Source organism: Polyodon spathula, chromosome 10, assembly GCF_017654505.1.
Source record: "Polyodon spathula isolate WHYD16114869_AA chromosome 10, ASM1765450v1, whole genome shotgun sequence".
In the NCBI taxonomy this organism is placed as follows: domain Eukaryota; kingdom Metazoa; phylum Chordata; class Actinopteri; order Acipenseriformes; family Polyodontidae; genus Polyodon; species Polyodon spathula.
Genome location: NC_054543.1, coordinates 44,906,321 through 44,934,119, shown reverse-complemented (window position 1 = coordinate 44,934,119; position 27,799 = coordinate 44,906,321). Strand labels below are relative to the sequence as shown.

The window sequence follows — 27,799 nt, the reverse complement described above, 5'->3', positions numbered from 1 at the left end:
ATTTCCTCCAATTCTTTAATTAACTTCTATTTTTTTTTTTTAAAGGAGAAAGAAATCCTGTTAAAAAATGCACATCTTGAGTGTGTTTAACAGAACTTGGGTTGTATCACTGAGGTGTTTGGTTCTAGTAAACACTTTGAGTAAACACTTTGAAAATCTGGCCCATAATATGTGCAAGATCGTTTGTCTTATTACCAAGAATAGCCTAGATTAGCAAGAAAGAAAAAAAAAGGAGACTTTAACTATCCATTGTTTCTGGTGAATCAACAAACATTGTTTTAGATCAGGAATTGTGAGGTCACACCATATTAGCCAATGAATGTAAAGGCTCTCCAGTTTACCCAATCAGAGATCTAGGTAGAGTCCACATGCTTTAGCTGGGTTACTTATCAACAAACAGACGCCAGTTCCATGACCATTACTAGCAATGAAGGCAGGTTGAGAAAAACTCACTCACTGAGTCCAAACAGCATAAAGGTATTTTTACTGGCTACAGGCTTTGCAATAATGACTGGGATTCCAAACTACCTGGGAAATAAAAGCTCTCCTTTCAGCAAACAAACAGCATACCTTTTCAAATCCAGCATCACTGCTGAAACAATACTGAATAAACAGCACCTAAAAGCACCCAGCCTACATTATTTGTCATCAAGTCAAACTGTACACTCACAATAGAAGATGCTGCAGTAATACAGTTCATGGTCAGCAGGTGGAGCTGCTTGTCAGTTTTCCAGACATTCATTCTCTCCTACATAACACCTGTAACCTCACAGACAACCACCTGCTGACTGGCTCTCTCAGCTTGAAGGCTGAACTTGGCCTGCATGCTGAAAAGCTTCTGGCTTATTTTTCTGTCTAGCCGATGCTGTCATTGTCTAGTTCTTATATTAGAAAGGACAATGGCCTCGGTTCAGTCGGTTCAAACAAATTGCATCGATTGATACATAATTCCTCGAAGTATAATTTATATAAAATATTTATCATACAGTGCTACACAACAATCACCTGTCTGATTTTTACTAATCGTTTTGAAAATCCAGTTCCTCCTCTTTCTCTAGTCTTTCTGTTACCCCCTCTTTCTGCTCATCTCTCTAGTTCTCTCACTCTCTTTCTCTCTGTAATTGCTTTGTAAAGCTGCACAGCAACAGACGTCGATTCCGTCAAGTTACTTTCTCCTGGTAAATCTCTGAGGTGTAACAGAAAGTTTGTAAAGACCTTCAAACAGCCCAGTGTTCAAGCACATTGACCATGTTCCATCTCTCCTCAGCTCCACAATAAGTGTGCCTCCCACGTGAAGCCGGAGTGTGACGGAGGCTCTCTCAGGGACCATACCCTGCTGCCCTCCTGCATCTGCCCTGTGGTGCTGGTAAGAGACTGTGCCCATTGGGGTGATAACAGGGGTGGGTGCAAAGTGGGACACTGGAGACTGGGCCCTCTCTCTGCTTGTATGAATGTTTTCAGCAGTGGTGTTGTATAGAGATCAGATATAAACAAATATTACATTGAGAATCCTTGGAAGGTCTTTGTACCGCCTCTAAACTTTGTACCCCATCTCTCTCTCTCCCTTATCTATCTCTCTTTTCTCTCTCTCTCTGTGTCTCTCTGTGTCTCTCTCTCCTCTCTCTGCCCCTCTCGCTCCTCTCTCTATCCCTCTCTCAGGACCGCCAGTCCAATTTGAAGCGCAGTGAAGGCGAGTCTCCATCCAGCACCAGCCCTGATGACAGCAGCCAGAGCTTCAAATTCCACACCACGGTGGACGGCCAGGGCCTGCAGGTATCGCAGACCCACTGCCCAGCTGATTCCACTTTGCATTATGGAGAAGGAGAACTCAGACAGAGGGCTATAGCAATTCAGATCTGATTCCTGGCAAAGGAAGTGAAAAAAACTGAATAAAATGTTAGCATAAAGAATTTAGAGCTACACATAAACAACACATACTCATCACTGAGACTGACGCACTGGCAGCATCAACGCAGTCTTGAATTCACCATGCACGTTTGCCAGTGTCATCTCAAAGAGTTGTGTATGGATTCCAAACTACCTGGAGAAATACAAGCTCTCCTTTCAATAAACAAAGGGTACTGGGGTGCAGTTGTGTATGGCAGTGTTGGGGTGCAGTTGTGTATGAAGTGCTGGGGTGCAGTTGTGTATGGAAGTGCTGGGGTGCAGTTGTGTATGGCAGTGCTGGGGTGCAGTTGTGTATGGCAGTGTTGGGGTGCAGTTGTGTATGGCAGTGCTGGGGTGCAGTTGTGTATGGCAGTGTTGGGGTGCAGTTGTGTATGGCAGTGCTGGGGTGCAGTTGGTATGGCAGTGCTGGGGTGCAGTTGGTATGGCAGTGTTGGGGTGCAGTTGTGTATGGCAGTGCTGGGGTGCAGTTGTGTATGGCAGTGTTGGGGTGCAGTTGTGTATGGAGTGCTGGGGTGCAGTTGTGTATGGCAGTGCTGGGGTGCAGTTGTGTATGGCAGTGCTGGGGTGCAGTTGTGTATGGCAGTGTTGGGGTGCAGTTGTGTATGGCAGTGTTGGGGTGCAGTTGTGTATGGCAGTGCTGGGGTGCAGTTGTGTATGGCAGTGCTGGGGTGCAGTTGTGTATGGCAGTGCTGGGGTGCAGTTGTGTATGGAGTGCTGGGGTGCTGGGGTGCAGTTGTGTATGGCAGTGTTGGGGTGCAGTTGTGTATGGCAGTGCTGGGGTGCAGTTGTGTATGGCAGTGCTGGGGTGCAGTTGTGTATGGAGTGCTGGGGTGCAGTTGTGTATGGAGTGCTGGGGTGCAGTTGTGTATGGCAGTGTTGGGGTGCAGTTGTGTATGGAGTGCTGGGGTGCAGTTGTGTATGGCAGTGCTGGGGTGCAGTTGTGTATGGCAGTGTTGGGGTGCAGTTGTGTATGGCAGTGTTGGGGTGCAGTTGTGTATGGCAGTGCTGGGGTGCAGTTGTGTATGGCAGTGCTGGGGTGCAGTTGTGTATGGAGTGCTGGGGTGCAGTTGTGTATGGCAGTGCTGGGGTGTAGTTGTGTATGGCAGTGTTGGGGTGCAGTTGTGTATGGCAGTGCTGGGGTGCAGTTGTGTATGGCAGTGTTGGGGTGCAGTTGTGTATGGCAGTTGGGGTGCGGTTGTGTATGGAGTGCTGGGGTGCATGGCAGTGCTGGGGTGCAGTTGTGTATGGCAGTGCTGGGGTGCAGTTGTGTATGGAGTGCTGGGGTGCAGTTGTGTATGGCAGTGCTGGGGTGCAGTTGTGTATGGCAGTGTTGGGGTGCAGTTGTGTATGGCAGTGCTGGGGTGCAGTTGTGTATGGCAGTGCTGGGGTGCAGTTGTGTATGGCAGTGCTGGGGTGCAGTTGTGTATGGCAGTGCTGGGGTGCAGTTGTGTATGGCAGTGCTGGGGTGCAGTTGTGTATGGCAGTGTTGGGGTGCAGTTGTGTATGGAGTGTGTATGGAAGTGCTGGGGTAGTTGGTATGGCAGTGCTGGGGTGCAGTTGTGTATGGAGTGCTGGGGTGCAGTTGTGTATGGAGTGCTGGGGTGCAGTTGTGTATGGCAGTGTTGGGGTGCAGTTGTGTATGGCAGTGTTGGGGTGCAGTTGTGTATGGCAGTGCTGGGGTGCAGTTGTGTATGGCAGTGCTGGGGTGCAGTTGTGTATGGAGTGCTGGGGTGCAGTTGTGTATGGAGTGCTGGGGTGCAGTTGTGTATGGAGTGCTGGGGTGCAGTTGTGTATGGAGTGCTGGGGTGCAGTTGTGTATGGAGTGCTGGGGTGCAGTTGTGTATGGAGTGCTGGGGTGCAGTTGTGTATGGAGTGCTGGGGTGCAGTTGTGTATGGAGTGCTGGGGTGCAGTTGTGTATGGCAGTGTTGGGGTGCAGTTGTGTATGGAGTGCTGGGGTGCAGTTGTGTATGGAGTGCTGGGGTGCAGTTGTGTATGGCAGTGTTGGGGTGCAGTTGTGTATGGAGTGCTGGGGTGCAGTTGTGTATGGCAGTGTTGGGGTGCAGTTGTGTATGGAGTGCTGGGGTGCAGTTGTGTATGGCAGTGCTGGCAGTATATAAAGCTATTTAGCAGAGTGCAGTCTGGTGTATTATGATGTGTAACTGTGCCACCCTTTCCCAGATCACCCCCCTGCATGGAACACACCCGCTGCTGGTCCTGGTCAACCCCAAGAGTGGAGGCCGCCAAGGAGAGAGGTGAGGGCTGTCATATATCACTCCCTCAGTCTCTGGCTCTGTCTCTTTCCATTTCTCATTCTCTCTGTTCTGTATTTCTCTCTCTCTCTCTCTCTCTCTCTCTCTCTCTCTCTCTCTCTCTCTCTCTCTCTCTCTCTCTATCTCTCTCTCCATCTCTCTCACTCTCTCTACCATTCTGTAGTCTGCTGCTTCGATAGCTCTTTCAATAACTGTTTCTTGAAAGATGAAGGAGTGGGATTTCTTACAGGTGGAAATTCTTGTACATGTCTTAGCAAAGTTTTGCTAACAAACAATACAAATTCTCTGATTAGCTCATCTATTGAACCCTTTACTACCCTGACTGTGTTCCCATGCCTATTTAATGCCCCTGTGCTGTCCTGTTGAACTCAGTAGTGTGTGTGGTGGTAATGTGTATTAGTGTTTGTCATTCTTTTCCCATGGTTAACCTTTCTTCATCATGCTTCCACTATGTTTTATTACACTTTGCTATGCTTTTACAATGGTAGACAATGGCTGTATCAGTGTCTCGCCCCCTCTCTGCTCTTAACCCTGTACGCTGTGTTTGCCCCAGGGTCTTGCACAAGTTCCAGTATCTCCTGAACCCCAGACAAGTGTATAACCTGGACCGGGGCGGCCCCATGGCAGGGTAAGAACACCAGCCCCCCCTCTCCTGACGCATCTCAGCTCACAGACAAAATCAACATGTGTTTGCATCAGTAACTTGTTTTATAGCATCTTTAGAATTCCCTGATTCTTCTGTTGCACACTATCATTCCATATGTAGGTCTCATATGTATGTAGGTGATTTTGTGAGCTACAGCCCTTTTAAAGACAGCAGTGCATTGAAACGGATTGCAGTGCATTGGAAAGTGATTCTCAAGGTGAACAGGTTACATAACCCCCTCCCTGGATCACGACAAAAGCGACTCACAGCGTGGAGTGCTCCTTGAACATGCAGCCCTCTCTTTGAGAGAGGAAGAGAGAGAGAGATGGAGGGAGAGTGGTGCTTCACAGAGCTGGAACATTCGTGAGGCACTCAGACTCGCCATATAAGGAGAAACTGGTCTGTGAACCTCTCTCTCTCTCTCTCTCTCTCTCTCTCTCTCTCTCTCTCTCTCTCTCTCTCTCTCTCTATATATATATATATATATATATATATATATATATATATATATATATATATATATATATATATATATATATCTGTGTTTTCCTTTCTCTATATATCTGAAGGTCAGTCTTTGTTGACAGGGAAACTGCACACTGGATTGTGGGCATAACAGGAAATCACAGGTCCTTCTGATTAGTACTGTATAGGGCAAAGAATAAAGACTAGAGTCTCCAGCACTGTCAGTCCCTTCCCATCCCTGTGCTACACCCGCCCTGTGAAAGATGATGAAGACTTCTCCTGAGACTGCCTTCCTGCCAATATGCCCCATCCATCCTGGCTGGGAGGGATGAGGGAGGGAACAGTCCAGTCTCCATGCCTCTAGCCTGCCCTGCAGAGATGTCTCTTGTCCCCTGTGATCTAGACTTCGTCCCCGTTGCTAGTCCCCTGAGCCCAGGCTGCACAGCTCTGATCCTGCTATTGAGTGTCAGAGACTCGCAGGCAGAGAGATGAAAGGCAGGGCAGGCGTGGCAGACTCCTCCCAGGCAGATAAAGCAGCTTTGAAGATCAGAAGACGGTCTCCTGGCTGCAGCTGGCTCCGGAGAGAGAGATCGGGAGGAGAGCGTTGTTTGATTCAGAGCTAAATGTCACCTCCAGCAGCACAAAAAAAAAAAAAGATTTTGTAAAAAGCGAAACATTCTCTTTCAAAAAGCTTGCCATAAAAACAAATCTGCCTTGTCATTCTTGCCCTTTCCTTTCCACATGTGCAGCCTACACTGCATCAATACCTACAATCGCATGCCTCAGGGTGTCTTTGCAATAGGAATTCTCAAGTGTGGGTGTGGCTCCTACTTTGATAACAGAGACATGCTGGGTGTATTATATTAAATCGTATAGATTATCTAGCAGCTACTACCTTACCCACTGAGCGATGCCAATCAAGATAAAATCATTTCACTAGTGCCCAGCAGATGGCGGCGGTGTACTGTATTAGACAGGGCTGGTCAATCTTACCAATCTAGCAATTTAACATTTTTAACTCACAGAGATCCTGGTCATTATTGAATATGGATCATGAAATGCAGTCAGATCAGATTTTTGACTCTTTGTCTCTCCCTCTCTTCCTCTGTCAAACTCTCCCCCTCTTCGTTTCCCTGTCTCACACACCCCCTCTCTCCGTTTCCCTCTCTCACACACTCCCCCTCTCTGTTTCCTTCTCTCACACTCTCCCCCTCTCCGTTTCCCTCTGTCACACTCTCCCCCTCTTCGTTTCCCTCTCTCCCCCTCTCCCTCTCTCCGTTTCCCTCTCTCACACTCCTCCTCTCCGTTTCCCTCTCTCACACTCTCCCCCTCTTCGTTTCCCTCTCTCACACTCTCCCCCTCTTCGTTTCCCTCTCTCACACTCTCCCCCTCTCCGTTTCCCTCTCTCACACTCTCCCCCTCTCCGTTTCCCTCTCTCACACTCTCCTCCTCTCGGTTTCCCTCTCTCACACTCCCCCTCTCCATTTCCCTCTCTCACACTCTCCTCCTCTCGGTTTCCCTCTCTCACACACTCCCCCTCTCCGATTCCCTCTCTCACACTCTTCCTCTCTCCGTTTCCCTATCTCACACTCTCCCCGTCTTCGTTTCCCTATCTCACACTCTCCCCCTCTTCGTTTCCCTCTCTCACACTCCTCCCTCTCCATTTCCCTCTCTCACACTCTCCTCCTCTCGGTTTCCCTCTCTCACACTCTCCCCCTCTCCTCTCCCCCTCTTCGTTTCCCTCTCTCACACTCCTCCCCCTCCGTTTCTCTCTCTCACACACTCCCCCTCTTCGTTCCCCTCTCTTACACTCTCCCCCTCTCCGTTCCCCTCTCTCACACTCTCTCCCTCTCCGTTTCCCTCTCTCACACTCTCCCCCTCTCCGTTTCCCTCTCACACTCTCCCCCTCTCCGTTTCCCTCTCTCACACTCTCCCCCTCTCCGTTTCCCTCTCTCACACTCTCCCCCTCTTCGTTTCCCTCTCTCACACTCTCCCCCTCTCCGTTTCCCTCTCTCACACTCTCCCCCTCTCCATTTCCCTCTCTCACACTCTCCCCCTCTCCGTTTCCCTCTCTCACACTCTCCCCCTCTCCGTTTCCCTCTCTCACACTCTCCCCCTCTTCGTTTCCCTCTCTCACACTCTCCCCCTCTCCGTTTCCCTCTCTCACACTCTCCCCCTCTTCGTTTCCCTCTCTCACACTCTCCCCCTCTCCGTTCCCCTCTCTCACACACTCTCCCTCTTCGTTTCCCTCTCTCACACTCCTCCCTCTTCGTTCCCCTCTCTCACACTCTCCCCCTCTCCGTTTCCCTCTCTCACACTCTCCCCCTCTTCGTTTCCCTCTCTCACACTCTCCCCCTCTTCGTTCCCCTCTCTTACACTCTCCCTCTCTTCGTTTTCCTCTCTCACACTCCTCCCTCTTCGTTCCCCTCTCTTACACTCTCCCTTTCTTCGTTTTCCTCTCTCACACTCCTCCCTCTTCGTTCCCCTCTCTTACACTCTCCCCCTCTCCGTTCCCCTCTCTCACACTCCTCCCTCTTCGTTCCCCTCTCTTACACTCTCCCCCTCTCCGTTTCCCCTCTCACACACTCCCCCTCTTCGTTCCCCTCTCTTACACTCTCCCTCTCTTCGTTTTCCTCTCTCACACTCCTCCCTCTCTGTTTCCCTCTCTCACACACTCCCCCTCTCCGTTTCCCTCTCACACTCTCCCCCTCTCCATTTCCCTCTCTCACACTCTCCCCCTCTTCGTTTTCCTCTCTCACACTCTCCCCCTCTCCGTTTCCCTCTCTCACACACTCCCCCTCTTCGTTCCCCTCTCTTACACTCTCCCTCTCTTCGTTTTCCTCTCTCACACTCCTCCCTCTTCGTTCCCCGTTTCCCTCTCTTACACTCTCCCTCTCTTCGTTTTCCTCTCTCACACTCCTCCCTCTTCGTTCCCCTCTCTTACACTCTCCCCCTCTCCGTTCCCCTCTCTCACACTCCTCCCTCTTCGTTCCCCTCTCTTACACTCTCCCTCTCTTCGTTTTCCTCTCTCACACTCCTCCCTCTTCGTTCCCCTCTCTTACACTCTCCCTCTCTTCGTTTTCCTCTCTCACACTCCTCCCTCTTCGTTCCCCTCTCTTACACTCTCCCTCTCTTCGTTTTCCTCTCTCACACTCCTCCCTCTTCGTTCCCCTCTCTTACACTCTCCCTCTCTTCGTTTTCCTCTCTCACACTCCTCCCTCTTCGTTCCCCTCTCTTACACTCTCCCCCTCTCCGTTCCCCTCTCTCACACTCCTCCCTCTTTGTTCCCCTCTCTTACACACTCCCCCTCTTTGTTTCCCTCTCACACACTCCCTCTCTTCGTTTCCCTCTCTCACACTCTCCCTCTCTCCGTTTCCCTCTCTCACACTCTCCCCCTCTCCGTTCCCCTCTCTTACACTCTCCCCCTCTCTGTTTCCCTCTCTCACACTCTCCCTCTCTTCGTTCCCCTCTCTCTCACACTCCTCCCTCTCCGTTCCCCTCTCTCACACTCCTCCCTCTCCATTTCCCTCTCTCACACTCTCCCTCTCTTCGTTTTCCTCTCACACTTCTTCAGGTTGAATTTTTTTCGAGATGTTCCTGATTTCCGGGTGCTGGTGTGCGGAGGAGACGGGACAGTGGGATGGATCCTGGACTGCATTGGTACAGTATTATTATTATTATTATTATTATTATTATTATTATTATTATTATTATTATTAGTGGTAGTAGTTTTGTATTATTATTGGTAGTCAGTAGTTCTAGCAGTAGTAGTGTTATTATCATCACTCTTATATGCTTTTTTTTGCTGTGTGTGCAGACAAGGCAAACTTCTCCAAGCACCCTGCGGTGGCTGTGTTGCCTCTGGGCACTGGGAACGACCTGGCACGCTGCCTGCGCTGGGGGGGAGGTGAGGCTTCAATACACCCGTGTACAGGAGTGAGAGGGAGGGGTCCACACTTCCCCATAGCACACACACACACCCTGCTCTAGAGTGTGTGTCGGAGTGGAGGGGGATCCCCTGCTGGTTTAACAAAGAGCCCACTGTCTGGAAGCTGGTCTGCTGTCATGCAGAGTGCTAGGAGAGTGTTGGAGACAGCCATGCAGGCATTTGAATCGACAACACTGCGACAGGACAAGCTGCCGCTAAAACTCAAACTCTGTAATCCCATACAAAAACACAGACAGGAAAATGCTTTTGCTGTGTGTTTTACAATTGTTACAATAATATATCTAACACTGTAACTTTGAATCCACATGTCAAAAGCTCTGAAAAAGCACTTTGTTATGACACTGTGTCTTGGTATGTGCCAAGACTTTGAGTGAATAACTGCAGAAATTCAGAAGAGTACAGAGGTTTCTTAGCACTGCCACTGCATTGTGTTCTTATCTGTCTGTCCAGGGTGCTCAATATGAATAATTAACTGTACTACAATACTGTGTTTTCAGAGCGCAGTTAAGAGCCAGCACTGTGGCCTTGCGTTTCTCTTTGTCTCTCCAGGCTACGAGGGAGGTAACCTGCAGAAGTTTCTCCGGGACATTGAGAACAGCATGGACGTGGTGCTGGATCGCTGGAGCATCGATGTCATCCCCAATAACAAGGAGGAGAAGGGGGACCCCGTCCCCTACAGCATCATCAACAACTACTTCTCCATTGGTGTGGTAAGAGTCAGCTCTCCTTCTGCAGAACAGGACATTTCGGACTACTTCACAATCTCTAGCTCTTAGATAAGGCAGCACAACTCTTACTACACCAGGGTTACAATCCTCACTCCATCAGCTTCTCTCATAAGAATGATTACAAACAAGAGAAGACCATTTGTCCCTTCAGCCCTCTTCCAGTTCTTATTTGCTGATTGGTCCCACATATTTTTGTAGTTTATGATATATTTTTTATGCTGAAGATTTTTCATGTTAAAGATTTTTTTATGCTACAGTTATGCTGGGGAATTGCAAAATGACCTTTAAAACAATGACAGTCAAAACACAGCACAATTACACTAAAAGAGTCTACAACATGTAAACACATCTATGACATTATTTTTTTTTTATGATCACTGAGTGTTCCATACTAACAGTTCCACTCAGCATTTTCTGCTGTGATACAATGCTGCAATTGCCCTTGTTTTTATAGTCATAGCAAGAAGGAACATACTGTATAAGGATATGGATGTGACATTTCTTTTGAGTGGCTTTAAAGAGCTAGTGACATGATGCCAGTGAAGCCAAAGAATGCTGCAGGATCTGGCCTCACTCCCACACACCTGTCCACCACAGGCCCTCCCTGCTGCCTGGAGAGGACCTTTGTTCCCCAGTGTAATGACCTACGTTCATGTGCAACAATTTACCCATTCATGATACAAATTCAAGGCTGGCTTTTGTAAGCTGCAATTTAATTATTACAAATCGCCTGTAACTGAAAAAGTCTGAATAACCACTTTGTGGTTGCTTGGCAACCTGTTATCTTTCAGTAATGTAATAACCGTAATGAACAGGAACAATTTGTTTAAGAAGGGGAGGACAGCTCAATTGGAGCTTTTGCAGGGTTTTCAATTGAACCGTTTCATCTCCAGACTCCTCTTTCTGGCTGTGAGGAAGGGAAGAGAGGAGCGGTGAATTCAGAATGGAGCTTCTCCAGGGGCTATTTAGGGTTCACCGAGATGTACCTTTAAACAGATTGAAAAAAACACCTAGCAAAGTTGCAAAACTAGTTAGAAATGAAGTGTGTGCTTGTACAAAAAGCATGACCCCTCATGCCAGAGCTGTGAGGTGCACTGAAGATATTTGTATTCTTTTGTATTTGACATTAAGCTGACTGATTTGTCAGAGTGATGCATCTGTCAGCCCTTTTAGACAGGTTACAGCTGGTTCTAAGTGGCCCTGCTCACATTTTGACTGGCAGGAGGTGAACCTGCTGTAACACTCCACTGTAGCTTGGTTACAACGTCCACCAATCGGATTGCACACGAGCTGATGGGTTCCAATGACCTCTGAAGATTCCAGAATGTCAGTGTAGCTCCAGCTCTGAACATTCAACCCCATGTATGGTGTCCCTGACCCACTGGCAGTATCCCAGGGTGGCTGGGTGTATTGGTGAGATTTAAAAGAATTCGAGCATCTGTATAAGGTACATGCATACAATTCTCCTTGTATCAATAATGTAATCAATTCAATAATGAATTTATTATCTTTAGGAAATAAATCTACAAATTCTAATAGAAACTCTGTGACGCTTTTTCAATCACACTGTACAGGGTTGGTGGGCATCGCTGTTGTGGTCATATTGAGCCTCTGTTATCGTGAATAAGTGTTTGTGCTGGTGCTGCCTAAAACGTTCCATACTCTGCAGTGCATACTTTATTCCCCAGCATAAAACAATAAACTGGTAAAGCCGAGTGACTTTCGAACCAGCCTGTATGTTCTTCCATGCATGTGATATTGTGATTTCCTCGTCCCATCCCCCGTGTTACCCCAGCAGCCAGCACAGCACGGGATATGGATGAGTATGCATCTGCTTAAGTGTCCCGGGACAAAAGGGACGGGGGGACTGGGGGGGCTGGCACAGGCTGAAGGTCAGGGGAAGTATTGATAACACACAGGAAGTGCAGTGCTGCCAGGTGCCGACTGGGTTACAGAGGTAATGACAGTGCTGAGTGACAGCGCGCCTGTCCCTGCATAAACATCCCCTCTAAGGACAACAAGTACCAGGTCGCATTAATACAGCCAAATAAGCCTTCAGTCTTAGTTACTTAACCGTGTGGTTTACAGTATATATATTTGTCCAGCGGGTGGCATGTGATGGTAGCGGAGACTCCACTGATAGAAAGTGCAATGGCATATTCTCTCCATTGAGTGTTCTTGTTGTTTTTGCTATTTCTGCAGGACGCCTCCATCGCTCACCAGTTCCACCTGATGAGGGAGAAGCACCCAGACAAATTCAACAGCAGGTATGAGACTGTGAGCCTGTGTGGAGCATAGGGAGTCTTCAGCCTTGCAGGAATTGTATTCCTGTGTGCTGCTTGTTTTTAGATGATGAAATCATTTTAGTTGTTTCACCCTGGAACTCAGTAACCCACAGAAACTATGTGAAAACAAATACATGTTTTTCCAGTGCTGCTCTAGAAATGAGCAATCTTAAAATACAAAATACAATGTAATCCGTGGGTTAGAAAACGCTCAACAGCAGACTTCGGTTGTTATTGAATTACTGCCCTGCTAACAAAGCAGTGTGCAAGCCCTATTTGTGTTGTTTATGGTGGGGGCTTCACTGTGCACTGATAAGTCAGAGGACTGTACGAAGGAGCCAGGCACTGCTGTGTTTAGTCTATCACAGTAACATCGGAACATCCTGTCAGCATCCTTGCAGAAGCAGCATGCTTTAACAAACCACAGACCCAACTGGACAGCTGTCAACATCTCATAATTGACAGGCTTGTGCAAGGGGAATGACAGTGCTAGCGAGCTGAGAATGGAGTGTTTAGACTAGATGTTCGGACTAGCATCGTCCCACGTCTTGTAACGTAAAGTTAACCAACGTAGGAAACGCTGGCTCTTAACAAAGCGTGACTGCCCCCCCCCCCCCCCCCCCCCGCCCCCTTCCACTCTTCAGCAGCAGAGTGATGCTCTTATGTAAATGGCTCTTGTTCCCCAGCAGCTGCTTTACTGTGCTCTGCTCTGGGCTTGGGCAGGCTGGGCAGCCCGTCAGATGATTTTTTTATTAGCTGTTTGTGAGAGGGTTTGCTGTTTATCATCCCAAAGCGCAAAGCAGGAAGCAACAAGCAACTTAACATCCATGAGACAGATGAACATGAAAACCTCAATGACAGACCACAAATAGTTTGCAAAACTTTCTTCCAGCCTCCCTATAAGGTTGTCATATTCACAAGCAGTGTTGCAAGACTAAACCCTGCCCTGTGCACCTGCTTTTATATTTTACTGACAGTATTTTTCTGGTAATTGGTATTTGGATACTGGAATCTGAACTGGCTATGACACCAAGTCATTAAGCCAGTGTTGCAGCCTGTGTGCTTTAGATCCCACTAGGGGCCAGGGAGCTCAGAGAAGTTTTCAAACAAGAATTCCTGTGAAGTGAACTTCTTTCATTGCCCAGGTGATCCCTTTCCCTCGGATTGCATGTTCTTTCAGCTCTCGTGATTCGCACCCCTGCTTCGGGACTGGGGGGATCTTTCCACAGTGTTAGGGCTGATGCAGAGTTCCTAACCTCTGGGTGCAGCATGTAGAGAACATGCAGGGAGTGCCAGAGACAGATTTCATTCATCGGTTTAAAGTAACATGTTTTCAAGGATAGTCAAGTAAAAGTGCATTATTGTCAGATTTCCAATACCCCAATTTTTGCACATTTAACGTCACATTACCTACAAAAAGAACAATCAACATGATTGGCAATACTTTTTCAAAGTGTGTTGATTCTCATTGTGAACCAGATCGATCCAGGGGCTTACCCAGGTGAGCACTACTGCTGACACACCTCCTGATTATAAGAAGTGAATGGCAGACACTCTGCATCTAATAGCAATGGTTTGGGCAGCTCCTCTTGAGAATATTTAATTTGATATAATTGAATCGATACAGAAGGAGAAGGATAATTCTTCTCAAACCTCTGCTAATACCTGCAGTGTGTCCATTATTAATGCTCAATTAGCAGCTCGGTATCTTTCACGCCTGTAGTTTCAGTTCACCTGAAGGAACAGCATGTGAAAGCACTGACACCTCACCCCAGGATTACTGCAAAGTATGGGAAAATACCAACAGTTGTAAAATATGCGCTTGCAATCTTAGAGCAAATAGCAGTATTAGTAAGACACTTAGTGGGACACAGACTGACGCGCTTTGTATAACAACAGATTAGTGTTACAGTTTAGGCTCCATTGGTAGTAGTTTTGAAATCCTGTGTAAGGGAGAATTTTGCATGTCAGTGGTGACCAGGTCTACCCTTACATTAAAAAATAAACTACTCCAGGCTTGGAGTCCAGATTTGCATTAGGATGTGAAAAGCCTGAACTGTCCCAAACTGTCCTAGTGTGCATAGAATCATATGGTAACACTATGCAAGCGTGGGAAATCCTTGTTTGCTGTGCAATGGTGTGGACTCACAGCAGCACGATGCAATGCATCCTGCAGCCCAGCATGCTGCGACTCTCGTTACCTGACCTGGCCCCATTATCTTGCACTGCAGGATAGCAGCCCGGAGTGGGCAGCCCAGGTAATTACCTGTGTTTGTCATTCAGGATTCTGTTGATTTTCCGGGTCGTCGCAGTTCACATAGCCTCGTCCTCTTTGTTTACATTTGTGATTTACTATTGGGTGGCAGTGCTTGAGGTCCGCCCCTGTTTTAGGAATGCAGTCACTGCAGTTGCACGCTGGCAATGGTCTCCTAGGAATTCATTGAAGCTGGAACATTGTGGATCAATGGAAGAGACTGGAAGAGGCCAGGTTTCCCACTCAAAAGCAATACAGAGGCATGAATTAGAGAAAGCTAGAAAACGTTTGGGAGCATGTTGACTAGAAATTAAGAGCTAGGACGCTAATATATCGTGGCAAAGAAAGGATGCCAGTGGACTAATGTATCACCAAGCTCCTGGTTAAGTTGCATTGTGCCATGGTTTTTAAAATTAAACTTGTAATGCTGAGGTTTTCCATACAACTTTCAAGAAACCTGAGTCTGCCTGTTCTTTCCAAAAGGGGGCCGTATGATATACCCAGCATGTGACATATACTGCACATGGAACAAACCAATGTTCAGCCAAAATGCAAGCAGGCTTGTGTCATGACAGATGCAGGTTAAAAAGCTGGATGCACAGCATGTCAAAATCCCCACAGACAACTACTGCTAAAACTGTGATTTAAATGTAATTGTGTTTTAGTACTGAAGTCCTCCCAGTACTTTGTACAGCCGGTCAATATACATAGTAAACCCAAAACAAAATGTGCCTGATTATACAAATTATACAGAACTTCTGTTTGTTTTGTTGCGACTCTAGGGATTCCCCATTTTGCTAACTTCAGTCACCTGACTGCCCTGTGCACGCTGCGGTACTGCTGCAGCTCCAGCACTCCTTCCACAGCCCCTGCTGGGAGGCTGGCTGGGAGCTCAGCAGGCACACTGGTATCTCAAAGAGGATCAGAAGCACAATTAAAACTTTCAATTGAACTAAACCAACAAAGTGCTGCACTCTATAAAGCCAGCCTAACAGATGACGTGTTATCTGCAACAAGGGCCATAAAAAATCAAAGCACCAAGCAGTGACCCGGAGCAGACACACTTAACCAATCCAAATCACTGTGTTCACATTTCCTTTTCATTTAAACTGGCTTTACTGGCTCTCAGATCCACAGTGCTGAGTTCTCTATACTAGACTGTATTGAATGGTCTGGCTCTCAGATCCACAGTACTGAGTTCTCTATACTAGACTGTATTGAATGTGGTGGCTCTCAGATCCACAGTGCTGAGTTCTCTATACTAGACTGTATTGAATGTGCTGGCTCTCAGATCCACAGTGCTGAGTTCTCTATACTGTACTGTATTGAATGTGCTGGCTCTCAGATCCACAGTACTGAGTTCTCTATACTAGACTGTATTGAATGTGCTGGCTCTCAGATCCACAGTGCTGAGTTCTCTATACTAGACTGTATTGAATGTGGTGGCTCTCAGATCCACAGTACTGAGTTCTCTATACTAGACTGTATTGAATGTGCTGGCTCTCAGATCCACAGTGCTGAGTTCTCTATACTAGACTGTATTGAATGTGCTGGCTCTCAGATCCACAGTACTGAGTTCTCTATACTAGACTGTATTGAATGTGCTGGCTCTCAGATCCACAGTGCTGAGTTCTCTATACTAGACTGTATTGAATGTGCTGGCTCTCAGATCCACAGTACTGAGTTCTCTATACTAGACTGTATTGAATGTGCTGGCTCTCAGATCCACAGTACTGAGTTCTCTATACTAGACTGTATTGAATGTGCTGGCTCTCAGATCCACAGTACTGAGTTCTCTATACTAGACTGTATTGAATGTGCTGGCTCTCAGATCCACAGTGCTGAGTTCTCTATACTAGACTGTATTGAATGTGCTGGCTCTCAGATCCACAGTGCTGAGTTATCTATACTATTATACTGTAAAATAAATGTGTTGGATTTCAGAGCCACAGTACAGTACATAATTATCTATACTAGACTATACTGCAAATAGTTTTTGCTTCCATTTAAAGAACATACATACATACATACATACAAACAAACAAACAAACAATACAATCAGCTCCATGGAACCAGACAAGCACTGAAGGTCTGAATGTTCTCCTCCCGGTCGTACCGGTTCTTATGTTCTTATTTTCTTAAGGCTAATTTTGAATTTTGCATGACAGACTAGGAAACAGTCACTTAAGTGCTTTTCCATTGTGCTGTTGCAGTGAATAGGGGCAGTATGCATGGCTCCTCAGGGCAGCCACTGACTCCCTTCAGATAACACTGCATTACAGCAATGGCTTTCTACGAGCCCAGCCGTTCAATCTAAAACTCATTTCTGGGGATGAAGCTTCTGATCCTGCATTGGAAGGGTTACACAACTTGACCTTGTTGCCTCCCAGCTTGCCATAACTAAGGAATTAAACTTTGTCAAGGTCTATTGAAAGGGTTATGCAAATACATTGCCCCCAGACTACTGAAACTCATTATACCTGGCACCTATTATAAGAAAGGAACTCCAGGTCTGTGACTAGACACCCCTGCACTGAAAGTCAACAAATTTCCACTAGAAGTCTCTCAATGTCTTTGACGTTTGTCATTGAATTTATGAAGTTTCTTTTAGTATTTCTAAATGAATCTCCTGATTCACAGCTTTGTGTGTTCAGGTGAGGAGCTGTGTGTCACACAGTGGCACTGGTTCTCCTGGCAGGTGGGGGAGGGGTGTTTGGTATCTGGAACCCTCCAGCACAATAGAAATGCTCCCCCTCCTCCTGTCCTTAATCATTAGCTGAGTAACCTAACCCCCATGCTGCCCTCTGCTATGTCTCAGCCTGAGCAAGGTCTTCTGCAGCAGCCTCAGTAATGGGATTGTGTTACTATAAATATTTCAGATATACACAATCAGTGCAGATGTGCAGGATGATCTGAATGCATGCCGTGCTGCAGGGTGTTTGTGCTCACGGTGTTTGCAATGAGAGAGCAGTCTGTGGCATGCCAAAATCTGTGCCCCTCTCATCAGATACGTCAAGAGTGGGTTTACAATGAAAGAACGCTCTGGGAGGAAATTAATACTTCGGCAAATAAAACATGCAGCACGAGAAATCAGAGTACAAGATAAAAACTCATTCGTGGAGAACAGAACCTATTTCTGTCAAACAAAATAGTGAGCATGGCCAGTATAGTAGGAATGCTATGCTGCTTTCATAATCTACTTCAACCAGCCAGTATAATGTAGAGTCATTAGCTGTTCTAAGTACTTGACGTTAGCTGGAATGCTATGCTGCTTTCATAATCTACTTCAACCAGCACACGCGTTTTAACAATACTGTATATATTTCTCTCTCTCTCTCTCTCTCTCTCTCTCTCTCTCTCTCTCTCTCTCTCTCTCTCTCTCTCTATGTATATATATTGTTGTAAACACCAATGCCCTGACACTTTCTTCCTGATTCTGGTTCCAGGGTGAAGAACAAGCTCTGGTACTTCGAGTTTGCGACAACCGAGACCTTCTCTGCCACCTGCAAGAAACTCAACGAGAGCGTGGAGGTGGAGGTGAGAGCCACAGTGGCACAGGACAGGGCCTGGAATCAAGGCCTGTAGCTTGCATGTATATATTTCTGTGGGCCTGTGACAAAGTGGTTTGCAGTGCACAGGTGTAGTGGTGATGTGATTAGGAAACAGAAGACAGGCAACAAAGTTCACGATCGAAAAACAGGTTTTATTATTGTAATCCTGGTCTAGCGACCACAAAGGATAATCCCAGGCAATACATAGCAATGTGTATTGCACTGTTTCAAAACAACGGGTTGCAGTCGCAAAATAATAATATGCAATTCTAAATGAATAAACACAATAGAACACACACAAAGACACACACTTTCACAAGTCCAGAGTGAGTGTTATAATGCTCATGGTGAAATACAATTTATCCGTGTATAATAGTGCAGTGTTGTCTGGGTTTTGTGCTGGCCTTAAGCGACAGCTCCAGATTGTGTCAGCTGTCTAATAATAACAAACAAGTAGATTTTTAGACACGACAAAACAAACAAAACACTCACGGTAATTTCACAGTACTCCTTTCCAGTTTCAGCTTAACCAGAACAAAAGGAACAGATCACCTCACTGCATGCCCTCATGTATCGTCAGTCACAACCCCTTGGTTAGCGAAGCAACTGTTTCTCCTCCAGTCAGCGGTTGTCACATCAATTCCCTTCTGGGTCGAAGACTTGGTGTACCGTAGCTCTGTCCCCTTTCAAGATGGCCAACTTGTCAGGCCATCCAGTCCAGGGCACTCTGTTCCCTTTACACAACACCCTCACGTGCTGGCGGGGAGATTTCTAACCAAGATGTTTTGTCACAGGGCCTTAGCAAACTGCTCTGGTCTGCTTTGAATGGCCCGTCAGTGGAGGGTAACCCATTGTCAAGAGCATTCACAGTTACTGTATACTAAACTCCCCCTCAATGTTGATATTATACCAGCACTACAATATTCCTTTTGCAGGAGCACAGTAACGCCCCTGAACTCTGATAATATCATATGCATTGAGTTTCACACTCACAACCTGCCCCCTGGGCAGATTCACTGATACGACTCTTCACACTTACCCCAGGCCCCTTCATCCCATCCTTCTCATCAGACCTGTAATACGACCAGCCCCCCAGCGCCCTCGCTGAACCATCTGATAACGGAGCTGCTCTAACACTCCATCAGCAAGTTCCCGACCATGTCTGAAGGCTGACCCTGCTCACGGATCTTGATGCATCACAGCTGCTCACAGGATTGATTTTTTTTGCAAAATGCGATGCTTTTGTCAACAGCTTCCTGTTTTTGAGGAGCAAGAATACAAAATGTTACTCAGATACTAAAAAAAATAAAATCTCTTATAAAAGTTTATCCTGTTAAATTTGAACGATGATTCTGCAGTTTTCCCATGTTCTATTGTATAAGCTTTACAATACCTCTCCGAGCTTTACAGTGCACCTGTTCTTTCACCTATGCTGTTATGAAGGGTCACTTTTATAAGTGTTTGGGCCCAGTATTGTGGCTAAGCCCTTTAAGAATGGTTTGAGTTTCAGTCCCTGAGCTGTAACTGTATATGAGCCTGCACCCACAGCCAGCCAATCAGAGAAGAGAACCCCAGGGTCTGATTTACAGCGTTCTCAGACTCAGCACAAGTACAACCACAGGCCGGCTGCTCCATTATATGGAGCTGCAGATATTCCCTGAGGATTGCTGAACTTAAGCTGAAAGCTTATCAATAATGTGTATTAATAAATATTGAGTACATTTGAAAAGAAATGTCAAAACTTTGAATGTACTAAAACCTAAAGAAGAACCACCCTGGATCCCAGTACAGCATAGTATCTTAACCCACAGTTTATACAGAGCTCCTGTTACAGTACTGGTTCACTACACTGGCTGTTTGCAGGCTTGACTGTAGGTTTCATCTCCAAAGCCATCGCTCAGGACAGTCTAATAAAAACAAGTCGATGAGATATGAAAAGAACTACGATTTCTAATAACAGAATTGTACAGGTCTGTCAAGCTATTCTTATCTTTTCCAGCCTACACAATGATACAGAACAGCCTCTAAACATGACATATATTTTGCGTCAATCAAAACAGTACACACAGTACACAGCAACATTCTGTGACAGACGGCTTTATCAGAGGGGTGCCTGGAACACTGCCATGGAAGAGAACAACACAATTTCCTGATTCTTTCAGCTGAAGATTTAGTATACTGAGTTAATAGAAGGACAGAAACCAGGGCCTTAGTTTCCACTGTGCTGTAATGATCATTTATTGAGGTAAAATATGCTGTATTTCCTGTAATTACACATTTTTCCTGTTTACATTTTACTCCCATATTGCATGTCCCTCAAATTGGAATATAAACCTACATGAAGGACCATGGTCAGCACAATTTAATAAGAGGAAGTGGAAAATGCACAGGTCTATACATCTCACATAGTTACGCGATATTCAGGTCTGATCCCTCAAGGTAGCCTCTCTCTCTCTCTCTCTGTTTCCTCTCGTCCAGTGTGACGGGATCATCCTGGACCTCAGCAACACCTCCTTGGAGGGCATCGCTGTCCTTAACATTCCCAGCATGCACGGTGGCTCAAACCTGTGGGGCGAGACTAAGAAGAGGCGGAACTACAACCGCATGAGCAAGAAAGTGCCGGAGAAAGCGTCGCCCAGCACCGTCACCGACGCCAAGGAGCTCAAGTTCTGCGTGCAGGGTGAGCGGGCTGGGGGTTCTGTATATATTTACTGACAGTCAGCACAGGAGAGCCACGAGCATGGCTATTGTGTTGAGGAGATACCTGGGGGCCTTCAAAGCTAGCAAGTAAGTATCAGACCAGATCATAATCCAAGAAGAAGTGTTGACCAGGCCTGACCCTGCTGCTGCTTAGCTTTTAGAGATCCCTAGTATGTAGAACAGGACTTTGCTTGAAATTGGGTTTTGGCAGCACTTGTGAAGGCGTTTATTTATATTGTGGCAGCTGTGAACTCAGTTTGCTTGTTAGTCCCTGGGCTGGGTTTGAACCTGCAGAAAGCCAGTGTCTCTTTCACTGCACACCAGCCCTGCTCGGGGCTTCAGAGACACATCTCCTTTTATGGCTGAACTGAGTTATACAGCCGTAAGAGGCTTTCAGAGGCTGTTTGAACAAAGGGAAGGGACAGCGGGGAGAGAGAGAGAAAGAGAGACTGTGCGGAGAGCTCAAGCATCACGCATCTCCTTAAAAAAACAGACAAGCTACTCTTCCTCCGGCTCACTCCCTCAGCTGCTTCCCTCTGGCTGAAAACCAATTCAGGATATTACATCCATCAACACTCCTCTCTCTGTCTCTGTTGCCTTTAAACTGCAGCTTGAACTACCAAGTCTTGTTTCCATGGAGATGTTGTCAGGGTCTTGTTGAATGTGCCTGGCCTGCCTGAACAAGGCAAAGAGAGCGAGAGCGAGAGCGAGAGAGAGAGAGAGAGAGAGAGAGAGAGAGAGAATTGTTCACTTGCTTGTCCGCTCTCTCTGCAGTGCTGAGTGCTCCCATGTTATTTCACAGTTTGGTAATACACGAATATGGTTCTCATGGTCAGGCCGTGTTGACACACACAAGCATTGCACTCCAGTGTGAGGACCCTTGACCCTCACCCCCAGCCCTGAACTCTCTACGCCTCTGGGCTGGATAGTAACTGTGGTTCAAAAACACTAACTCATCCACCTCTCCCAGAATCAGATTGGGTCTGGAACTGAAACAATGCAGAGGAACCTCAGAACCTCTCAACGCAGGTGAAAAAGCAACCAGAAAGGTTCAGCAAAGGATCAATTCCAGATGAAACGTGGAGTTTGTTTTCCATCGATGATGATCAGGTCAAATAGGAATAGAATAGAATGCGTCCATGAAAAAATCTAATAAAGCTCGCTCTTCTGAAACCGAGAAAAACTATTTGGAAGTTTAACACGTTTCACAGCCCAGTGTAGCACTAATCTCACATTATCTTTCCAAAGTAACATTAGGTAGTCCAAGATTAGTGTTAGTCAGGGGCTGGGAAAATTGCCATACATGCTGTTGCCCTTCATGGGGAAACCTATTTTCGGCCACCATTTAGACCATTAATGTACAAGGCTTCAGTTGAATTGAATGATTGAATCGAAATATATTTCAGCATTCAGCACGCTAAAAAACTGTGCTGACATTGGTTAACCATGACCCAAGGTGCGCTATTGAACTTTTCCTTTATAATCTGACCTGGACTCATCATTGTAGGCAATGTAAAACCAGCAGAGGAGAGAACCAAGTCAACTGGGAAACAGGCTAGTGAGAGGGAGAGAGGGAGAGGGTGAGAGGGAGAGGGTGAGAGGGAGAGGAGGAGGAGAGAGAGGGAGACAGAGAGGGAAAGGGGAGAGGGACAGGGAGAGAGTGAGAGGAAGGGAGAGAGAGGGGGAGGGAGAGGAGGAGGAGAGAGAGGGAGAGGAGGAAGAGGAGGAGAGAGAGAGGGAGAGGAGGAGAAGGAGGAGGAGAGGGAGATGGTGAGAGGGAGAGGAGGAAGAGGAGGAGAGAGAGAGGGAGAGGGAGATGGTGAGAGGGAGAGGGAGAGGGAGAGGGAGAGGGAGACAGATAGGGAGAGTGGGAGAGGGGGAGAGGGAAAGGGAGAGTGAGACAGAGAGGGAGAGGGATTGTTGTCAGTTGATATCGCTAATCTTTATCTGCTACTGGCATTGCTATGGAAATGAAATGCATTAAACATAAAAGCCGCTTGCAAGTTTGAGCAGATGTCCTTCCAGAGCTTTGATGCACAAAGCTATTAATAACTTAAAAACACTGAACTCATCCACCCGGGACACACAACCTGAGACGATCATCTCCTCCCCGTTACATTCAGGCTGCACTTCTCAACAGCGCTGGGTCAAATAGCTGTAATGTTAGTTCCCAATTATTTTAAAACTGACAAGCTTATCACGTGTATAATTTCTGCAACTTGAACCCAACTGGAAAAAGATACTGTACTATAGGTCAAAAATCTTCTTCATTGGGACCCTGAGTGGCATAGCTTACTACACAGAATATACAACCAAGACCAGTATTTAATCCAAAAAGTTACACAACTGAAAGAAATATATTTTTTATTTCAGGATAATTTCTGACAAGGCTCCCAGTCTCTCAGCTTTAACCACTAGACCACACTGCCTCCCTCCCAGTCCCTCAGCGCTAAGCACTACACCACACTGCCTCCCTCCCAGTCCTTCAGCTCTAAGCACTACACCACACTGCCTCCCTCCCAGTCCCTCAGTGCTAAGCACTAGACCACACTGCCTCCCTCCCAGTCCCTCAGTGCTAAGCACTAGACCACGTTGCCTCTCTTTCAGTCCTGGTCTATTGCTCTGGTGGTACGTTGTGTGTCAGGGAATGTGGTGTGTGAATAGAGCTCTGAGAAGCTCTCAGTGCTAATGCAGCTCCGCTCCCTAGGGATGAGGCTTTTATTTCATTAGCTGCTCCTGTAAATCCTTTTCGGAAACACAGATTCCTGGGAGGGGGGTTGGGGGGGGAGATAGCTTGAATTTCACTGAGGGGAGAAAGGGAGAGAGACTTGTACGTATTCAGCACAGCCTGTTGCATCAGAGCAGAAACTGAAATGCACATAATCCCAATTATAATGAAAAGAATGACACAGACTGATGTTTAAAGCTGTTATGGACAGTAGAGTTAAATCTGCTATTGTCAAAAACAAATTGAAACCAGCGGTAAACTTGAATTGTTCGGATAATATAATTGAAAAGTTGTTAAAATGTCATTCCCAGTCGGAAAAACTCCAAAGATAATAACATCAAAGTCTTTGTACTTTGAGAGATATGAAGTGCAGTGCTCTACTATACTGTAAATACCAGAGGGTTGGCATTCTCACTGACAACGAGGCAGGAGAGGACGGCACACAGGACAGGTGATCTGGGGGCTGTTTGTAAACCAGCACTGTTCCTCGGCTCAGATTTCTACATCAAAGCACAAGACCTTGGAGATGGAAATCATTGCTTTTGATAATTAGGTGCAGCAGGATGGAACTTAGTATTAACTGGAAAAGATGTAACTCTGCACCTGGTAACACTAGGGTAATAATCAGAAGGATCCGCGTTTCCTGTGGCTCCCTGCGCAAAATACTCTCTGTGGATTGCACAGGTGTACCCCTGGGCTTTCAGTGTCAAGTAGCAAGCAGTGAGATAACACTTGCTGTTTAAATACATAAATAAGTATTTGATTAATATGCAATTAACTTTTCGCTGAAGTTTAGTTCCATGTTAATAAACAGTCACTAGATATGCCGTGGTATTTAGCAGTACTGATATTATTCGATAAACTATCCCAGCTACTTAAATAATGCACATTGAAATGACACGCTTGCCATTCACAATCATGTTTTCAAACTGTGATGACCGTGTGAATATTGTATTAGTAGCTTCATATATCAGTCTGTGTTCGTCTTTATAAAACACTGCATGGGCAGTTTCTCTTTGTGTAACAGAAGCCTGCTTCAGTACTGAAAGAGTTAAGAAGCAGATCCTGTACAACTGTGATGTTCCCATCATGCTGGGAGACAGAGCAGCCTGCTAACAATAGCATTTCTTTCCATTAACACCATTCAATTACTGAAAGGTTGTTGAGTTTCTACGCAGTACAAATAAATACATTTTTTTAAAAAGTTTTAAAAAAGAGTGTTTTGTTTTAGTTTTTGCCTCTGTGAAGAGGCAGGAGTGTACAGGAACAGGCAGAGCGGAACTGAGACTGTTCAGAAAACTGAGTCCATACAAACAGATGGATATTAAGTGGAAACAGGCTTAGACCAGAGGGTAGGAGACACTTCTTCACATAGAGAGTGATGAGTGGATGGAATGGGTTACCTAGTCATGTTGCTGAAGGAGACTCTTCACACAGAGAGTAGTGAGGGAATGGAATGGGATATCCAGCCATGTTGTTGATGCTGAATCATAGGGATCCTTTAAGAGCATTGGGTTTTTAGATCAATCAGCAACTTGGAAATGGACCAGTCTGTAAATGTTCTTATGTTCTTTTCTTCTTACAAATATGGATTGTAACTTAAGATTTTGTTTTTAAATGTAAAGATTATTCCATATCCTGAAATTCTCCAGACTGTGGGTAGCATTGTAGTTTGAAACGGCATGTCTGGGAGAGGCCCTTGTGGATCTAGATTAACAAAGCTCAAATGCAAAATCTGCACCTTTGTTTGTGGAATTCAGGGACTCAAGTTTAATACCAGCTCTTTAGCTGGCACTGGTGACACTGCATGCAGGGCAGTTTGATGCATCTGATCAGTGCCAGACAGGAGGGTGGCAGAGTAGGTAAGCTGTGTCATGGAGTGTTGGGGTCTATAATTAGCATTGCCTTAGTGACACAAGCTGCATGAACCTGAGGCTGATTAAAAACATAAGAAGATTGTTAATGTAATAACTGCCTTTAGTCATAACTGCTATCTGGTTATCAATGCTGCAAAAAGGCAAGCAAGAGCTATTTATAGGACTGGCTGCAAGACGAAGCCTTGAATTGCATCTGAGAACCAGTGTGCTGTTAGTGTTCAGGCTAATGTGCATTATTAACATGCAGGGTGGCAGTGCTGGGGTTCTCTTTCTTTCTAACCCCTCTCGTATCACCCTCTTCGGCCTCTCAGGCCTCTGAGCACTTCAAATTAGGTGTTAAGATTCTCAATATTCTGCACTGGTTACACAGTCTGAGTTTATCTGGGCTTCCCATTTCATTTGTGTCTGTCGGTTTCTATTTGCAGTTTTTGGTTAAATTAACTGATGGTAGCAGTTTGCTTATTTTAATGGGTTCTTCCCAGTGTGTGAAATATACTGGTTCCCCAAAGCTACTCCTTGTGTTGTGAGTAGCGTATTGTGTCACATTGACGGTGGTTAAGTCACACCTCCTCTCTCCCTCCCCCTCTCTCTCTCTCTGCTCAGATCTGAGTGACCAGTTGCTGGAGGTGGTGGGTCTGGAGGGAGCCATTGAGATGGGGCAGATCTACACAGGGCTGAAGAGCGCCGGGCGCAGGCTGGCACAGTGTAGCAGCGTCACCATCAGGTAAGAGTGAGGACTGGGAGAGACCTGCTGTTCAGGATCCCGGGCTGGAGCATGAAATATGTTACCTTGAAGAAAATTGGTGGAGTCCCTTATGAAAGTTTACCGTTCGTACAGTTGCAGTTTTCCCATGGTTATGCAATGCATTTATCATAGCTTTCCATGTTTTTCTAATGTGCTTTACCAATGCGTACCTATGCTTTTTCAAGCTTTTACTATGCTTTTTGCACTTTGCTTTTATAAGGGTCACACACTCAGTGAAATTGTGTTGGAATTCTGAAGTCTGAAAGACGGTGGTGTTGCTGTGGGTTGGAAAGCAGTGCAGATTTGAACAGCCCCTCCTGTCCCAGGGTCTGACTGTATTGTATGCATCCCGTTCTAGGACCTCGAAGCTGCTGCCCATGCAGATCGACGGGGAGCCCTGGATGCAGACACCCAGCACGGTGAGAGCCTGCTCCTCCCAACCCTTCGCTCTCTTTCAGCTGTGTTCCCCACTGTATATGCTTCTCACTCTACAACATAATCCCTGGTGCATTGCCATATATGTTATATTTGATGATATAGGCTTCTTTATATCTTTGTAGTAAAAGTGGATTTGAAATGGCTGCCAAACAAATTATTCTGACGTTGAAAATGCATGCCAAAGAAGAATCTGCTGTGAATCAAAATGTGTTTATTTCCAGAATAATGTAATCTGTAAATGCTGTTGTTCTTCTCCCTATCAGATTAAAATCACGCACAAGAACCAGGTGCCGATGCTGCTCGGACCCCCACAGAAGACCCCCTTCTTCTTCCTGAAGCGGCGGAACCGCAGTCGGGATTAGAGAGGGAACCGGGGGGGGGGGGGGGGGGGGCGCGAGGATCACATGAAAGAGAAAGGAAGTGAGGTGGGGGGGAGGAGGACGGGGGGATACAGCGCTGCAGGACAAGACTCCAATACTCCTAGTGTACTGAGAGTGAAAGAGATAACAAGACACAGTAACAAAGAAATCTGCCTCCCCCAGGATCCAATCCTGCTATAAGAGGTGTGTCTGGGACCAGTAAAGCACCTCCATCCCAGTCCCTCCCTCCTCATCACCCTCTGGACTCACTCAGCCGCTCTCCGCACTGACTCCTCAATATCTCCCAGGACAGACACGATCCCTTTAAATCCACACACAGCTAAAGAGAAAGTGCAGACCGGCTATGGTGGTTTCTGCTGTTGCTCGGTTCTAAACAGCTACTCCACAATCTTTGGGACAGATGAATACATGCATAACGAATGGGGATGGACGCTTTATCATCTGCTTACTTCATTTTATTCCAAAGACATCCCGTAGGGGCCGTGGCACTCCATACTGTGTGCTATCCGTTACCGGTGGACCCTTTGTTCTGCATTTGTTTCTTCAATGGTATCTGCCAAGATTGGTACACTGATTCATCATTGCAGAAACATTTTTCTGGGTGTAAAAGTCCTGCCCAGTCCTTCTCCATTGGTGGTGAGTGGGGAGCCACTGAACTTGCAGGACCTGTGCTTTTTAAAATCTTTTGCCTGGTTTTGAAGAGGGGACGACCATCCATTCATGATATTTAATAAGCATGGGATCTGAGTGGGGTAAAACCAGATGCAAATGTCCCTGCCCCAGTGTATGTAGGAGGTTAAGACTGTGAAGTCAGTGGTGGCGGCGGCAGTACGTTTCAGCATGGTCCTGCCATGCTGGTTTGTGCAGGAGAGGT

At 46.4% G+C, this 27,799-nt stretch overlaps 1 protein-coding gene across 5 annotated transcripts in view; it reads left to right on the top strand.

Moving 5' to 3' along the window:
- LOC121322412 (diacylglycerol kinase beta-like) overlaps nucleotides 1–26,914 on the top strand; it is a 48,944-nt gene extending 22,030 nt beyond the window's left edge. For 4 of the 5 annotated variants that reach the window (XM_041262340.1, XM_041262341.1, XM_041262342.1 and 1 more), the window contains 13 exons: nucleotides 1,268–1,366; nucleotides 1,660–1,773; nucleotides 4,088–4,161; nucleotides 4,733–4,807; nucleotides 8,865–8,950; nucleotides 9,108–9,197; nucleotides 9,789–9,949; nucleotides 12,170–12,234; nucleotides 17,953–18,043; nucleotides 20,536–20,737; nucleotides 25,966–26,086; nucleotides 26,466–26,526; nucleotides 26,809–26,914. In XM_041262340.1, the coding sequence (XP_041118274.1) occupies nucleotides 1,268–1,366; nucleotides 1,660–1,773; nucleotides 4,088–4,161; nucleotides 4,733–4,807; nucleotides 8,865–8,950; nucleotides 9,108–9,197; nucleotides 9,789–9,949; nucleotides 12,170–12,234; nucleotides 17,953–18,043; nucleotides 20,536–20,737; nucleotides 25,966–26,086; nucleotides 26,466–26,526; nucleotides 26,809–26,907 (1,338 nt within the window). In that variant the 3' untranslated portion in view covers nucleotides 26,908–26,914. Of the gene's footprint in view, nucleotides 1–1,267; nucleotides 1,367–1,659; nucleotides 1,774–4,087; nucleotides 4,162–4,732; nucleotides 4,808–8,864; nucleotides 8,951–9,107; nucleotides 9,198–9,788; nucleotides 9,950–12,169; nucleotides 12,235–17,952; nucleotides 18,044–19,101; nucleotides 19,285–20,535; nucleotides 20,738–25,965; nucleotides 26,087–26,465; nucleotides 26,527–26,808 lie in introns of those variants that run through there. The other variant, XM_041262343.1, reaches the window with a different exon arrangement.
- The last annotated feature ends 885 nt before the right edge of the window (nucleotides 26,915–27,799 follow it).